General features: G+C 48.0%; 1 protein-coding gene across 4 annotated transcripts in view; it reads left to right on the top strand.

Annotated features, from left to right (window-relative positions):
- Nucleotides 1-16,028, top strand: part of STK36 (serine/threonine kinase 36) — a 26,521-nt gene extending 10,493 nt beyond the window's left edge. For 3 of the 4 annotated variants that reach the window (XM_086719635.1, XM_086719634.1, XM_086719633.1), the window contains exons 12-27: nucleotides 3,303-3,482; nucleotides 4,306-4,505; nucleotides 4,894-4,999; nucleotides 6,501-6,651; nucleotides 6,843-6,970; nucleotides 7,506-7,610; nucleotides 7,958-8,056; nucleotides 8,143-8,231; nucleotides 8,516-8,579; nucleotides 9,022-9,132; nucleotides 10,745-10,819; nucleotides 11,262-11,424; nucleotides 11,641-11,788; nucleotides 12,018-12,165; nucleotides 12,728-13,474; nucleotides 14,542-16,028. In XM_086719635.1, the coding sequence (XP_086575761.1) occupies nucleotides 3,303-3,482; nucleotides 4,306-4,505; nucleotides 4,894-4,999; nucleotides 6,501-6,651; nucleotides 6,843-6,970; nucleotides 7,506-7,610; nucleotides 7,958-8,056; nucleotides 8,143-8,231; nucleotides 8,516-8,579; nucleotides 9,022-9,132; nucleotides 10,745-10,819; nucleotides 11,262-11,424; nucleotides 11,641-11,788; nucleotides 12,018-12,165; nucleotides 12,728-13,474; nucleotides 14,542-14,685 (2,658 nt within the window). In that variant the 3' untranslated portion in view covers nucleotides 14,686-16,028. The remainder of the gene's footprint in view (nucleotides 1-3,302; nucleotides 3,483-4,305; nucleotides 4,506-4,893; nucleotides 5,000-6,500; nucleotides 6,652-6,842; nucleotides 6,971-7,505; nucleotides 7,611-7,957; nucleotides 8,057-8,142; nucleotides 8,232-8,515; nucleotides 8,580-9,021; nucleotides 9,133-10,744; nucleotides 10,820-11,261; nucleotides 11,425-11,640; nucleotides 11,789-12,017; nucleotides 12,166-12,727; nucleotides 13,475-14,541) is intronic. The other variant, XM_086719636.1, reaches the window with a different exon arrangement.
- The last annotated feature ends 949 nt before the right edge of the window (nucleotides 16,029-16,977 follow it).

Below are 16,977 nucleotides of genomic sequence, written 5' to 3' on the forward strand. Positions count from 1 at the left end.
CTCTCTAACCTTTTTTTTTCCTTCCCCCCCCCCCCATGGTTATCTGTTAAGTTTCTCAGGATCCACATAGGAGTGAAAACATATGGTATCTGTCTTTCTCTGTATGACTTATTTCACTTAGCATAACACTCTCCAGTTCCATCCACGTTGCTACAAAAGGCCACATTTCATTCTTTCTCATTGCCACGTAGTATTCCATTATGTATATAAACCACAATTTCTTTATCCATTCATCAGTTGATGGACATTTAGGCTTTTTCCATAATTTAAGCCTTTCGTTTTCTGAAACACCATAATCTTCCTTCCTGGGAACTAGCCAGAATATGTTGCCTGCATTTCTTTCCTTCTATTTTCTTTAAAGTTTTTTTTAATGTTTTTTTTTTTTTTAATTTATTTTTAAGACAGAGCATGAGTGGGGGAGGGGCAGAGATAGAGGGAGACACAGAATCTGAAGCAGGTTCCAGGCTCTGAGCCATCAGCACAGAGCCCGACATGGGGCTCGAACTCACAAACTGTGAGATCATGACCTGAGCTGAAGTTGGACGCTCAACTGACTGAGCCACTCGGGCGCCGTTTTTTTTTTTTTTTTTTTTAATGATTTTTTAGGAAATTTACCAAGTTGTGAAACCATCACTATAATCTAGTTTTAGAACATTCTTATCTCCCCAGTAAGATCCCTCATACCCATTTACAAGTCATTATCATTCCCAAAGCCCTGGTCCCAGGCAACCCCTAATCTACTTTCTGTCTCATAGATTTGCCTGTTCCAGGTAGTTCACATAAATGTAATCATACAGTGCACAGTTTGGTTTTTTCTTTGTTGTTTTTTTAATGTTTATTTCTGAGAGAGAGAGAGAGAGAGAGCGCACATGCACGCACCAGCAGGGGAAGGGCAGGGAGAGGGAGACAGAGAATCCAAAGTGGGCTCCACACTGACTGCAGAGAGCCCAATGTGGGGCTCAAACTCACGGAACCACAAAATCACAACGTGAGGCAAAGTTGCACACTCAACTGACTGAGCCACTCAGGCACCCCAATACCCAATTTTTACATCTGGTTCCTTTCACTTAGCGGAACATTTTTGAGGTTCCTTCTTCTTGTGACATATCAATACTTCATTCCTTTTTATTGCTCGTTCTCATTAGAATTCTGTCATATGGCTATATCACATTTTGTTTCTTCGTTCATCAGTTGATGGGCATTTGAATTGTCACCACTTTCTGGCTTTTATGAATAATAATGCAATGAACACTCATATGGAAGTATTTTTGTGGATATATGTTTTCATTTTTCTTCTGTGGATACCTAGGATTGCTGGGTTGGATGGTGATTTATATTCAACATTTTAAGAAACTACTAAACTATTTTCCAAAGTGGCTGCATCATTTAACATTCCCGCCAGCAATGTATGAGGGGCCCCATTTCTCCACATTCTTGCCAGCTTGTATTATTGTCTTTTTATCACTGCCACTCTAGTGAGTGTGAAATAATGGCTTATTGTCATTTTAATTTGCACTTTGCTAATGACTAATGTGGAGTGTCTTTTCATGTGCTTATTAGCCATTTGTGTATCTTCTTTGGTGAAATAGCTCTTCGGTCCTTTGCTCATTTGTAAATTGGGTTCTGTCTTCTTGAGTTATAAGAATTCTTTGTATATTCTGGATAAGAGACCCTTATCAGATATGTGATTTGCAAATATTTTTTCCCAGTCTATGATTTGTCTTTTTATTTTCATAAGAGTGTCTTTTGAAGCACAAAGGTTTTGAATTTTGATGACATTCAATTACCATTTTTTCTTTTTGTGTATTATGCTTTTGGTGTTACGTGGAAGACATATTTTCCAAACCCAGAGTCAGAAAGATTTCCTCCTATGTTTTTTCTAAAAGTTTTATTTAATGCTTATTTATTTATTTTGAAAGAGAGAGAGGGGCGCCTGGGTGGCGCAGTCGGTTGAGCGTCCGACTTCAGCCAGGTCACCATCTCGCGGTCCGGGAGTTCGAGCCCCGCGTCAGGCTCTGGGCTGATGGCTCAGAGCCTGGAGCCTGTTTCCGATTCTGTGTCTCCCTCTCTCTCTGCCCCTCCCCCATTCATGCTCTGTCTCTCTCTGTCCCAAAAATAAATAAACGTTGAAAAAAAAATTAAAAAAAAAAAAGAGAGAGAGAGAAAAAAAGCACTAGTGGGGGGAGGGACAGAGAGATGGAGAGAGAGAGAATCCCAAGCAGCCTCTGTGCTGTGCTGTCAGCACGGAGCCAGATATGGGGCTCCATCCCATGAACTGTGAGATCATGACCTGAGCCAAAATTGAGAGTCAGACACTCAACCGGCTGAGCCACCCAGGCGCCCCCATCTGAACTACTCTTTAGCTGTGTGATTATTGACTCCTTACTTAACCTATCTAGAAGCTTTAGTGCAAAATGGTTAATTGCCTGCACAGGGTTATTGTAAAGAGTAAATGAGCAAATAAGTGAAAAGATTTAGAAACACTGAATGGCATATGATAAAGCACTTGATGTAAACATTACTCTCTTTTGAAGAGTATCCTTTTATTTTTTAGAAATTTTTAATTTATTTTTGAGGTGGGGGGACAGAGAGACGAGAGAGAGAGAGAGAGAGAGAGAGAGAGAGAGAATCCCAAGCAAGCTCTGCGCTGTCAGCACAGAACCCGACACGGGGCTCAATCTCACGAAACTGAGATCATGCATGCCCTGAGCCAAAATCAAGAATCGGATGCTTAACTGACTGAGCCACCCAGGCGCCCCTAAAGAGTAACCTTTTAAAGAATAGCCATTTCAAAGTATCATACTGACCCTACTTTGTAGGCTATATGAAAATAAGTGGCAGGCTAGATTTGGCCTGTAGGTCATACATAGTTAGTCAAGTCCTGATCTAGAGTTGGATGATATTGCTTTACCTGTCTGGAGTTGAATGACACTGTTTTGCGTCCATTGTGTTTAATCTTTGGAAGTGCGTGTGGGCACATACATATGTTTTTTAAAGTTAAAGGCTGGAGAAGGAAGGGAGCAGATAGGAATGGCACTGGGCCTGACGGAGATTCTGAGGGAGGTCCTCTGTCCCTTGGTCACCACTGTTGTAAGTCAAGTGACCTGACCATCTATATCTATATTCTTCTTCCTTGTTACTGCTTCCCTTTTTCTCTATTCTCCTTCTTTGGGTTTTAGAGTCCCAAAGAAAGGAATGAGAACATTGGTCTGCTTTGCCAACTCCTTGGGGACAATTAGTATTTGTGACTCCTTTTCCCTCTGATAAGATCGATTACTGTCTCTTTCCCTCATGTCGCCCAGATCCTGAAAGGCATGCTGGAGGGTGCTTCCCACATCCTTCCTGCACTCCGGGTCTTGAGCAGTCTTCTGTCCAGCTGCAGCGACTCTGTTCTCTTGTACTCCTTCTGTCGTGAGGCAGGGCTCCCCGGGCTGCTGCTCAGCCTGCTCAGACACAGCCAGGACAGCAACAGTATCCAGCAGGTAAGCAGTAGGCCAGTAGCCTTGAAAGACTTCCAGGACTTTCTGCTCCTTGGATTTCTCTTCTTCAAAGTGCCATCTCTATTCGGCCCACTGCCTTTTCTTTTCTTTCCTCCTCTCCGGTTAGTAGACCACGAGTTGCATACTCCACTGCCTTCTGATGCCAGGCAGATCCCGTCAGTCAGGGAGGTAGACTCTGTGTGACTGTATGAGAGTAGTGGGGAAGACGACAGACCGGAGATCTTGTGCCCAATCTGAATGGGACATGCCCTCAGCTTCAGCTCACTGTTGCCACATGAGAACACAGGCCCTGTGTTGCCAGATCTTCCAGTTTTCTAAGAGAAGCTAGAAATCCAGATTTTTATTCTCAATTTCCCAATATTTAGAGCACTGTGGTTTGGAATATTAAATCCTAGGTTTTAATTGACCTGCTTTTATAGAACAGAGTACTGAAATTCAGGGATTAATCAACTTATACACCAGCATTAGCTTGTAAATGGCCACAGGGACAATAAATGGAGGAGGTAGGATAAACAGAGGAGGTAGGCATGAGGCTCAGGGTGTCTGAGGCCAGATCTGTGCTACCCCACGCTGCATTCTGCTGTGGCTGAGCTGAGAGGACAGAACACTGAAATGTTTAATGGGAAGCTGCATCCTGCTGGTGAGTGTTAACCTTGAATGTTTCTAAGGAATTTAGAAAGGAATTTGAGCTATTTGAAAAATAGAGCCTCCTGAACTAAATGCTATTCTGGCCAAGCAAGATACAGGCTGTTTACAGCCCCCTGTCTGCCCCTTTGTTACCTCTAGATTTCCTCTTTCTGTCCAGAAGCCTCCCTGTTCGGTCAGCCTGACTGGATATCTGACACCTTTTTCACTGCCTTTTCTCTTCGTCTACATTGCCCTTATTCTCCGTCCTCTTCCCTGGCAGCAATGTTGGTATGGGACCTTCTTACGGCACCTGATGGCTGTGATTCAGGCCTATTTTGCCTGCACCTTCAATCTGGAGAGGAGCCAGACAGGTGACAGGTGGGATGAGAGCCAGCTTTGCTCTGTTGGCCACTTTGGCTTCAATTTCTACCCCCAATTCTTCCTTCCTCTGTTAGGAAGAGGCTAAGTGAGGAGAAAGCAACAGGTTAGGGATCCCCTGATTCTCTTAAGGACCGAGACCACTCTAAGTTCACCCCAAGACTTTGAGGTTCTAAGGGTCACCATACACTAAATGGAAGGGTCACAATTTAAGTAACGTAGAGAAAATGGCAAAGAAAGGTCTTGGAGGGTATGTAAGACTCTGTGTGTGTTTAGTGGGGGGAGGGGAAGGAGCATTCTGATATATTCCTTTGCACAGATTCTCCTACCTGCAGAACTGACGTTTACCTCACGTGGGCTTTTAGAGAGATGGGCTATTTTTTCCCAGCCTACAGGTGTTTCAGGAGGCCGCCAACCTCTTTTTGGACCTGTTGGGGAAACTGCTGGCCCAACCAGATGACTCTGAGCAGACTCTAAGGAGGGATAGCCTTATGGTAATCTGCTCCCTTGTCCAGATTTCTGTCTCTGATATCTTTCCATGTTTCTCCCTTTCCCTTTCTTATAACTATAGAGGGTTAGATCAAAGTAATAGAACAAACATTTATTGAATACCTACTGTGTGCCTTATGCCACTTGAGTACGAGAAGGTCCCCATTGTCAAGGGACTAGTAGTCTAGTAGGAGAGATGAAAAATGATCAAGGACAGCAGCATGAAAAGTACATTAGAACTTGTATAAAACTTGTATAAAGTACAGAAGCACCACTGAAGAAGATATGATTAATATTACTTGGGGAGTCATAGAAGAAATCTCAAAGGAAATCATCTTTGCTAGGATTCGAAGAATGCATAGAAGTTTGCCGGGTGGGTGAGGCAGAAAGTAGGGAGGACATTCTAAGCAGAAAGAGCAGCATTTACAAAGGCCCAGAGGCATTAAGGACTGTGGCCTGTTTCAGGGAACTACAAATAGAAGTATTTCTTCTTTTTTTTTTTAATTTTTTAATGCTTTTTTAATTCATTTTTGAGAGACAGAGACAGAGCATGAGTGGGGGAGGGGCAGAGAGAGAGAGGGAGACACAGAATCTCAGGCAGGCTCCAAGCTCTGAGCTGTCAGCACAGAGCCCAATGAGGGGCTTGAACCCACGGACTGTGAGATCTTGACCTGAGCCAAAGTCGGATGCTTAACTGACTGAGCCACCCAGGCGCCCCTAGAAGTATTTCTTTTTGAAGAGACTTGCAGATGGACTAGTATTTCCCAAATGTATTTGCCCTACGACTAGCAAGCTAGTGGGTTCTCGCCCCTGGACTCTGGAAATGAGGGACAGGAGAATAGAAGATTGAATGAGAAGATAGCGGAGTTCTGACTGATCTCCAAGGGGACACTTAGGGAGGAACATGAGCAAGGAAATAAACAGTTGCCTAGCCATTGTTCAGACTGGCAATTGGGAACACAGATCTGGGCTGCATTTCTGCCTCCAGTGAGCAGTCCATTCGAACTCTTCTAGTCTGAGAGCCTATTTTAACCTCCCTCATCCTTTCAAGTCAGGAAGCTTTCAACGTCTAGCCTAAACTTTGGCCATCAGTGACTCACATTATTGGCCAGCATTTGTCATATGTCACTGTGCAGTGAGTGCATAGGAAGTTTGGAATAAACACCCCACCTCCTGAAATTCTGAATCAGTAAGACTGGGTTGGAAGGCACCCAGGAATCCCCAGGAATTCTCATACTCATGGACTACAGATAACACTTTGAGAAACATCATCTAGGAAGCAGCTGATCAGAGAATAGGATTGATAACCTAAAATTGCCATCCTTGAAATGTGAAGGCAATTAATTATAATGCATTTTCTGTGTGAGGAATACTTAGAATGCCACAGCTGGTCCCCCTGGGTTTTCTCCTTTATTCTCAGGTTTTCTGGGGGGATTCTTGCTCCTTACCCTAAACCCAGTCAGTTTTCTGCTGCCCTAATGTTAATGCCACCCTTGTCTCCCTTAGTGCTTTACTGTTCTGTGTGAAGCCATGGATGGGAACAGCCGGACCATCTCCAAAGCCTTTTACTCCAGCCTGCTGACTACCCAGCGGGCTGTGCTGGATGGGCTCCTTCATGGCCTGACAGTTCCCCAGCTCCCTTTCCACACACCCCCAGGTAACCAGAGTAGGGAGCGGAGGTTCTCTTGACTTCTGAGTAACTCCAGCTGTGCCCTCCCGACTGCCATTGCCTCGAAGAGTGCCTGGCATTTAGTGAGGGCTCAGCAACTAACTGTGCACTGAAAGAATGAATGGGGATCCGAGACAAACAATCAGACCCCACCCTGCGTTCTTTGCTTTTCTCCATAGGAGCCCCCCAAGTGAGCCAGCCACTACGGGAGCAGAGTGAGGACCTGCCTGGAGCCATGTCCTCTGCACTGGCAGCCATATGCACTGCTCCTGTGGGGCTGCCCAGCTGCTGGGAAGCCAAGGAGCAGGTCTGAGCTGCAGTTTCTGATTTCCTCTCATCCATGTTGCTGGAGATGAGGCTGGCCTCAGCTTCTCAGAAAGGCAGAAAAACAAGCATTTTTGCTTCCGCTTACTCTGTACTTCCAGAAACAGATGCTTCCACCTGGGTCTGGTAATCTGGCCACTTGTTGAACACGATGTCGCCAAAATCCCAGAACCCTTGGCCAGCTGGCTAGAGAGCTCATTGACAAACTGCCCATGTGGTAGGGTAGCTGACCCGAAGCTACCTGTGATGCTGCCTCAAGGGCTCAGGATTTAGATTTCCTGCTCCCTTTTGGCCAGCAACACTTTCCTCTATACCTGTCTCTACTAGGGCCAAACTAGGCCATGACTTTTGGTTCTTCTTTGGCCATGAAGACTGGGAATAGAATGGGATCTGAGGTTCCTGGTGAACCTGAGGAAGAGTGGCTAGCAAGGGGTTGAGAACCCTGAGTAGTTGGAGACATGAGAGGAGCAGGATTGGAATATGGGAATGGGGTTGAGGCTTCAAGTATGTCCCTACAGATCTCTCAGCATTTGGCGAATCAGCTCACCGAGGACAACAACCAACTGAGACCGTCCCTTATCTCTGGCTTGCGGCATCCCATCCTGTGCCTACACATTCTCAAGGTACTGCCTGTCGAGAACTCTTGGGACTTCAGATTTCTTTTTAACCCCCAAGACCAAGAGAGAAAGACACTGAGAGAGACAAGAGACCCCAGAGGGTCCCTTTCTGCTTTCCAGTCTGTTCGACCTGAGATGGCCCCACTGTTAGCCAGTCCTCACTAGAATAGAGCAGTAGCCCTATCTCACCGTCTTATAGCAAGAAGAGGCGGAAGTTGGCCTGAACTTCTCGAATTGCCCCGGTGTGGACACTAGATCTGCGGAGAGGCTAGCCTGCTTCTCAGCTGAGCCTTCTGATCCAGGAACCCAGGGGCTGCTCGGCTTCACTGACAGACTGCTTCCCACTCCTTTAGGTTCTCTACTCATGCTGCCATGTCAGTGAGCGCCTGTGCCATCTGCTAGGGCAAGAGCCCCTGGCCTTGGAGTCACTGTTGATGCTGGTCCAGGGCAAGGTAGGCCAGGAACACAGGCAGGTATATCGTGGTGGCCCTACTGTCTCAATCAGAAGTTGCTCTGATATCTTTGGTTTCCTTTGTAGGTAAAGGTAGTAGATTGGGAAGAGTCTACTGAGGTGGCACTCTACCTCCTCTCCCTTCTTGTCCTTCGGCTGCAAGATCTGCCGTCTGGGTAAGCCTGAAGTAGGTTCTGTCCACTGGAATCTTCCCTCCCGATAGCTCACCCTGACGTAGAATATGGGGAATGGCACCTTACAGCCTATCCTCAGAAGGGATGGGGATAGAAGGGATGGGGATGTTCTCTACACAGAACAGAACAGACCTAGATTCCTACCAAATTTGTGCCTCGGAGCAATGGTCATGCAGCCGTGTGGAGAGTGCCATCCAGCGGGGAGGGAGTCCACTCCCTAGCCTCCTTTCATTTGGTGCATCCTTTGATGAATCTTCTTTTTCCAGAATGGAGAAGCTAGGCAATGAGATTGCTACTCTCTTTACCCATTCACACGTTGTCTCTCTCGTGGTGAGTTTTCAGTTTTCCCCTCCTTCCCCTTTTCACCCTGCCACCCAGGCCTGCGGGGTGCACGGGCATCACTCTCATCAAGAGGTGGTTATGGGGGCGCCTGGGTGGCGCAGTCTGTTGAGCGGCCGACTTCAGCCAGGTCACGATCTCGCGCTCCGTGAGTTTGAGCCCCGCGTCGGGCTCTGGGCTGATGGCTCAGAGCCTGGAGCCTGTTTCCGATTCTGTGTCTCCCTCTCTCTCTGCCCCTCCCCCGTTCATGCTCTGTCTCTCTCTGTCCCAAAAATAAATAAACGTTAAAAAAAAAAAAAATTAAAAAAAAAAAAAAAAAAAAAAAAAAGAGGTGGTTATGAGGCATTCTTCTGGGCCAGAGACATAAATCTTCTCTGCCTGTCGTGACTACTGGGCAGATTCAGACATTCCTTCTCTTCCTCTAATTCCCCAGAGTGCAGCAGCCTGCCTGTTGGGTCAACTTGGTCAGCAAGGGGTGACCTTTGACCTCCAGCCTGTGGAGTGGATTGCTGCAGCCTCACACGCTCTGTCTGCCCCTGCAGAGGTGAGGTATACCAGAGAGGGCACAGACAACATTTTCACTGAGTCAGACCCAGGACTCCACTTGGGGGCAAGACTGAAGTGCCAGCTTGGCTGGGGCAAACTATGCAGTCGTTCATTTCCTCCCTGTCTGCCCCCAGATGACAGCTTCTCTGAGCCCAGACTGGGCTGGCACTTCCAAAGAGGGACAGAGGGAGGGGGACCCGAGTTACCTACTGGAGGATGAGATCTTCCTGCCTACTTTAGTCTCCTCCCGCAGAAGCTCCTGCTCCTGTTGTTAGGGTCATTTCAAAAGCTTAATCTCTTCCCCTCTGACTACAGTTTGGCTTCCCTGTCCCCCCTCCTTCTCCTTAACTGAAATGGAAAAGGTGGCTGGCATCCCGAGAACTCTTGAGGAATCCAGTCCATTGTGTAGCCTCCTTTCTGCTTTCTCCTTTTCCGGGCCTTCCCCCCGCCTCTCCTTTTTAGGTACTTTGGAACGCCTATTTCTTTCATTTTGTAATAAGGATAGACTTCGTATTCAAATGATCATCATCCTTATAGATGCAGAATTCTTTATAATTTGGAAAGCACCTCACATCTTATCTTACAACACACTTGAAAGAGAGACGCATGAAATGTAATGAGACTCACCTGCTTTTTCTAGGTAAAGTTGAACTTCAGAGAGGTGGTACCAGTAGTGATGACACTCACATTCATCCAGGAGCCCCAGTCAGAAATCTGGGAGTCATCATAGACTGTGTTCTCTGCTCCATTATTCCCCCATCTAGATGGTTCCCCCAGGTCCCATGTGTTCCGCCTTCCTGTTGTCTCAGATCTTTTTTTACCTGGCACCATCACTGCCCTGCCTTAGTTTGTGTGCACACCATCTATGTTGCACTGTGGCGCTTGCCCGCTGAAGGATCTCTATTCTAGGCTCTCTCCTCTCCAGTCTATTCTCTTCACTGCCACCAGGGTGAGCTTTCTTAAAAGTCTAGTCATTTGTTCAAGTATTTAGCACAGAAGTATCTATTGAGTACCGAACGCTATTCTGGGTTCTGAGACTACAGCAGTGAATAACAGACGAAAATCTTGCCCACGTGGAGCTTGTGGAGCTCAGTGGCTTCCCATTGCTTCCGGGATAAAGTCCAGACTCCTTTACCTTCTCCTCAGAGCTCATCTGTTACCTCTGGGCTCTATAATCCTGCTATACCAGGAGTTACCACTTCCAAAATTCACTATCATTTTTCATGACCTGCCTTCATTTATGCTACAAGGAATGCTGTCCCTTCCTACCACCTCCTTCTCTTGACTGCTTTTTGAACTTTTAATTCATCGGTGTTCTACCTCCAGAAGGCAGAGTTAGGCACTCTCAACTGTGTCTCCACCCCCACCCCAACCCCAGCCTCTTGTGTGGCAAGTGTCTTCCGACCCTACCAGATGATGTGTCTTTAGAGCAGAGGTAGTCATTGAATGAATAGTCAGGAACCAGGACTTGTGTAAGTCCAGGAGAGCTTTCCCCACTACACCAGGCAGAGGACAAGCTCTTTCTGCCTGACCAGGAGTTGCAGGCATGGGTTTGTGAGGCCCCTTCATCTCTCTTGGGGATCTGCATTCTTCCTGCCTCTCTCTGTCAGGTCCGGCTGACTCCACCAGGTGGCTGTGGATTCTATGACGGCCTCCTCATCCTGCTGCTGCAGCTTCTCACCCAGGTACAGGTGCATCCTAGGTTGGATGGGAAGGCAGGAGAGACAAACTAGGCATTTTGATGAACCACTAGACGATGGGAATGAAGAAGCAACCCACACTTGCCTCTTCTGTCAAATATGGTGGCCGTGATTACCTTCAAAAGGGCCCCCCTGCCCTCATCGTGGACCCTTTCTGGGGAATCCCAGCTGCATCCCAGGATTCAGTGAGGAGGAGAGCTGTAATTCCCTGGTTTCTAGCAGACACTTGCGTGGGTTAAGATGTGATAAGAAAGGTAACTAAGACAACAGGGAAATCCCACATTGTTGGGAAAACAGAGGAATTATTTCTGGGACTCCCTTTCCTTAGAGGTCAGGGATAAGAGTGAAAAAAAAGAAAAGAAAAGAAAAAGGCATTTGATACCTGACTTTGACTTCCCTACCCACCCTCCTTCAATTTCATCTCCAGCCAGGGAAGGGTAGCCCGATGAGGGACGTGGCTAGCTCAGAAATGTGGACCATTCTATGGCACCGCTTCTCCATGGCTCTAAGGCTCTCCGAGGAAATGTCTCCACAGGAATCACAGCCATCACAAAGCCCAGAGCCAGACTGGACGCTGATCTCACCCCAAGGTATCTTTCCATAAGCATGGCCTCCTTTGATCCTTTTCAAGAGGAGGCAGCCTAGAACTCGGTTAGCCCACAGAGATTGCAGCCGCTGCCCCCTGGGGAGAGGATGGCACAGACTGCGCTGGATGGGAAGGGGACTAAATAGGTGGGGGCCCTGGAGAAGCTGGAGCATCCGGGGCCCTTCCTGCACCACTGGGTCTCCATTCTCGGTGTTTCCAGGCATGGCAGCCCTGCTGAGCCTGGCCGTGGCCACCTTCGCCCAGGAGCCCCAGTTATGCCTGAGCCACCTGTCTCAACGTGGAAGTATCCTCATGACCACCCTGAAGCACCTGCTTTCCCCCAGATTCCTGCGTCAGCTGGGCCGGGCGTGAGTTCGAGCTAGAGGAGGGAGACCAGACTGTCCAGACAGTCTGCAGTGTGGCGGTGGGGAGGGGTGGGCAGGAGAGCCGTAGCTGACAGCTTGAGCTACGAGGCCAGAAATAGGACTGGTGAGGTTGGAGAAGGGGCGCTGGACTTGGGGATTTGAGAAGGGGGCAGAGAATAATAAAGGGTGGGTGAGTAAAACCGAGTAAATCCTTCCACTCTGCCCTCTTTAGGCCTCACGGGTCTGGGTTTCTGCCCGTCGTGGTGCTCTCTGTCTGCCAGCTCCTCTGCTTCCCCTTCGCCCTGGATGTGGATGCCGACCTCCTTGGAGGTGTGTTAGCTGACTTCGTGGACTCAGAAGTCACAGCCCGCCTGCTGCAGGTATTTGGGAAAGCCACCAGGCGTGAAGGTGGAGGAGGAAGATGGCCGACCTCGTGTATTGTAATTCACTTCCCAACAGCTCCAGGGCTCCCCTGAGCCCCTGGAAGAGTGGAGCATCTGGCTTGATGTAAGCGTTGGAGTGGAGAAAGCATTCAGGCCCGAGCAGAAGCACTGGTTGGAGCTGGGGCTGGCGCCTCCCGTCTCCATCTGTCCCTCATCTGGATCTGTTGAAGTTCTGTGGGGAGGACATCCCAGTCTGGGCAGGGAGACTCAGCTCCTCAGCCAGGAGTCACTTCTGTGCAATCCTTGGCATTCAGCAGTGGGTTTTTGAAGGCAGAGAGCCTGAGTCCTTGCAGAGCAAGGAATGATCCTGCACCTGTTCTCTTGGGCTCCACAGTCTCACATGGAGGGCTCAGGTCAGGTCTTCCAGCTCTCTGTGGTATTTCTCAGCATAGCTTGGCTTTTCTCTTGGCCAGAGCTTGGGCCCCTTCTAGCTACCTCGCTGCGGTGAATTCTTCCTCTCCCTGAACCACTTTGCCTGCTCCTCTATCCCTTCTCCCAGGTCTGCTGCCACCATCTTCCATTGACGCAAGTTGAGTTGCCTGTCAGCCTCCTCACACACCTGGCCCTCACGGATTCCACCTCTCTCAACCAGTTTGTGAACACAGTGGCTGCCTCCCCTAGAACCATCATCTCTTTCCTCTCGGTTGCCCTCTTGGGTGACCAGCCGCTGCTGACCTCTGACATTCTCTCCTTGCTGGCCCACACAGCCCGAGTACTGTCCCCCAGCCACTTGTCCTTCGTCCAAGAACTCCTGGCTGGCTCTGATGAATCCTATCGGCCCCTGCGCAGCCTCCTGGGCCACCCAGAGAATTCTGTGCGGGCCCGCACTTACGGGCTCCTGGGCCACCTGCTGCAATACAGCATGGCTGTGCGTGGGGCACTGCAGAGCCAGGCTGGGCTGCTCAACCTTCTGCTGCTGGGGCTTAGAGACAAGGACCCTGCCGTGCGGCGCGGTGCCAGCTTTGCCGTGGGCAACGCAGCCTACCAAGCTGGTCCCCTGGGACCTGCCTTGGCAGCCGCGATACCCAGTGTGACCCAGCTACTTGGAGATCCTCAGGCTGGTATCCGGCGCAATGCCGCGTCAGCTCTGGGCAACTTGGGCCCTGAGGGTTTGGGGGAGGAGCTGTTACAGTGCCAAGTACCCCAACGGCTCCTAGAGATGGCCTGTGGAGACCCCCAGCTAAACGTGAAGGAGGCTGCCCTCATTGCCCTCCGGAGCCTCCGACAGGAGCCCTGCATCCATCAGGTACACCCCTGGGGACTTCCGGACCATGACGATGGGGTTGTATTTCACGACATTTTTCTGAGGTAGCCTTTAAGGAATTGGGATGCTGGGAAACCCATGGGCGGTGTCTTGGAGATGGGTGTGCCATCTACCATCTCCCACCCCAGAAAAGGGAAGGAATGTGGGAGAGGGCTCCGATGAGTGGCAAATTCCCAGGATCTCCAAGCCCAGGGGTTCTCTCTTCTTGAGGCTACGTGGGAAGGAGGTGAGGCCAGATGAGGTGATGTTGAGGTCTAGAGGGATTTCATTCTGGGGGCTGGGAAGGGGCTATCTTTTTTCTTTTTTTTTTTTTTTTAGCACTTACCGCATGAAAAGCGCCATGCTAAGCATTTTACCTTTATTACCTGGTTTAAGCTATTATATTCCTCATTTTGCAGGTGAGGAAACTGAGGCACTAAGGATTTAATAACGTGCCCAAGTTACAAAGCTAGTTTGGGGGACTGGACTTCTGAGCTCAAGGGTCTGAGTCCTGAGCCCATACCTTAACCACTGCTTTATTCTGCTTTTTCTGCTTGTGACATAAGTATCCTAATGGGAATCACACATCTCCCTATGATAAGGCTAAACCTCCAAATTATAATAAAGCAGTGTGGGAACATTGGCTGGTTCATGCAGAACAGAAATTTTGACAGGATGGTGATGATGTAAATTATGGGATTTTCTGGCAATCCATATGGGGAAATAATATAAGAGACTCTTGGTGGTACTGAGGTTAAGACCCATTGGTCAAGATTCATGACTAGGAATCACACTTTTTGACTTACTGTCACTGCTGCATTTACGACCCCCTCCTGGGACAAATGCATGGATCCCTCGGTGCCTCAGTTTCATGGTGTGTAACCGAAGAGAATGGCAGTAGACCTCCGGTCTCGATGAGCCCTCTCTCCAAAGTTTCTCTTTCCCCGCAGAATCTATATTGATTCCCCAGGGGCCCATTGTCTTTTTCTTTCTTTACTAGAGTGGGAATTGCTGGGCCAAATGAGAGTCCTCTGCATGTCCTATTCTGTCATCTGCTCTCTGTCTCACAGGTGCTGGTGTCCCTGGGGGCCAGTGAGCGATTAGCCATGCTCTCTCTGGGGAATCAGCTCCTGCCGCATAGCAGCTCCAGGCCTGCCTCTGCCAAACACTGCAGGAAACTCATTCACCTCCTGAGGCCAACCCACAGCACGTGATCTCAGATTCCTACGGTCCATCCACCCACTTTCGTTACCCCTCTATTGCCAACCTTTTTCTACTATTCAAGCCACCAACTCAACCAAGAACTAAAAAGAGACTAAAAAAAGAGATAAGCTACAAGTCAAATGATTTAAGAATGAGAAACTAGAAGAGATTTATGTATAAAGCTCCCTCCTTTCCCCAGATTCAGGATGATTTCAATCAGTAAACTTCATTGCTGTTGGTGCCAGAGAAGATTCCTTCCTTTTCTACATGCAGGGGTCTTTCTCCAATAATGTGCCTTTAACCCCAGGAACATACCTCCCAGACCTCAGGGAGGTACCTTCTACCTGAGAGGCCGCTTCCTTTCTAGAGCTTGTATAATCCTCCCAACAGGTTCTTGCTTTTGTGCACTGGTCCTAGGACAGTGATGAAGACTGGGCCCATCTCAGCTCTAGGCTATGGGGATAAATGCTGCTGTGGATGGTTTCCTGACCCATAGCCCACATTCCCATCCATGGGTTATGGTAGAGAGTCTTTTCTTTTTTCTTTTTCCTTTCCCCTCTCTCCCCTCCCCTTTCCTCTCCTTTCCTTTATTTCTTTAACTTTCTCCTTTCTCTTTTTCTTTCTTTCTTTCTTTCTTTCTTTCTTTCTTTCTTTCTTGTTTTTCCTTTCTTTTCTTTCCTTCCTTCCTTCCTTCCTTCCTTCCTTCCTTCCTTCCTTCCTTCCTCCCATCCACCCATCTTTTCTATGTAAACTCCTGTAGTAAAAGGTATACCTCACCTTACTTGGAGATGCCAGGGTAAGAGCTTGGGTGGGGGTTCAGCTCCTCTCTTGGCTGCTGGTTGGTGCTGCAGCTCTTGTGTCCCGTTCACACAAGACCATGGTTTGGGACCTTATTTATTTATATCTGTTCCTGCCTTCCAGCTTCCTGCATCTCAGCTGAGCTACATGTGGTCACCTACTTCCAAGCCAAGACCAGTGGAGCTGAAATAGGGAGAGATAGGATTAAACAGAGTCGTACATTGGATTGCTTTGTGATCTCAGGCTTAGTGATGAGTTTTGATGTTTGATGGAATTTCAATGTATAGGGAAACCCAATTGCTTGAGAAGGGCAGCTGTTTAGGACGTCGTGCATTTCACCAGAAAGAGATGTTTGGCAGACCCATTAGAGTTGAGATCCAGCTGGAAACATACTACAAAGTTTCAACCCTGACTCACCGGATGGCTTGCGACAAGCTTCCCAGAGCCTTCCTTGGTTTCTCTATCCATAAAATGGGGGTATTACTTTTTGTCCTTCTTTAAATTCCAATTGTTTTTGAAATGAAAGATGAATAAAGTGCCTTAGTTTTATAAGGAATTTTATTTAGCATTCATCTTCATTGTCTGTGTTTATATTTTAGCAAAAATAACATTTTTTCTAGAGACCACTGGAATTTCCTCCTGTCCAGATTATGGCAGTTCAGTTCAACATTGAGTTCTTTCTCTGTGCGAGGTACTGTTGTAGGCACTGGAGATAAAGCAGTGCTTGTTTGTCGTAGAGTTTCCATTCTAGCTGCGGAGTCAATGAACTTACCAAAATAAGTGAATTCTGTACAGGATGTAGAGAGGTGATAAAGCTCTGGAGAACAATGAAGCGGAGAAAGAGGACGAGGAGTGCTGAGTTGGATGGTTAAGGTAGGCCTCACTGGGATGACCTTTGAGCAAAGACTTGATGGAGATGAGGCAAATGAGCAGTGTAGCTATCTGAGGGCAAAGTGAGGCAGAGAGAATGATCACTTCAAAGGTCCGGAGATGGAAGCTTGCCTGGTGAGCTTGAGGAGCTATGATGAGGCCAGTTTGGATGGCAGACGTGAAGAAGGGGGAGAATAGTAGGAAATGAGGACAGGAAGGTAGTGAGGACCAGATGTAAGCCTGTAGTAGACCTTGTACTTCGAGTAAAGTAGGGATGTATTGGAGAGTTTTGACAGAGAAGTGATGTAATCTACTTATGTTCTGAAAGATTACTCTCCATTCTGGTGTTGTGCATGGACTGTGAGGAGTGGGGGAGGCTGGGAAGCAGGGTGAGGGCTTAGGAGGCTGTGGTGGTACTAATGGAATGGTGAAAAGTAGTCAGATTCTGAATATATTTTGCACATGAAGCAAATAACATTTCTTACCTGATTGGATGTGAGGGTGTGAACGAAGGAAAGCAGACAAGGATATGACTCCAAGGTTTTTGGCCTAAGCAATTGGAAGAATGGAATTGCCATTAACTCAAATGGGGGAGGCTATTAGTGGAGTGGTGGTAGGTGGGAGAATTCAAGTTC

Source organism: Puma concolor, chromosome C1, assembly GCF_028749965.1.
Source record: "Puma concolor isolate L17-30 chromosome C1, mPumCon1.1.hap2, whole genome shotgun sequence".
In the NCBI taxonomy this organism is placed as follows: domain Eukaryota; kingdom Metazoa; phylum Chordata; class Mammalia; order Carnivora; family Felidae; genus Puma; species Puma concolor.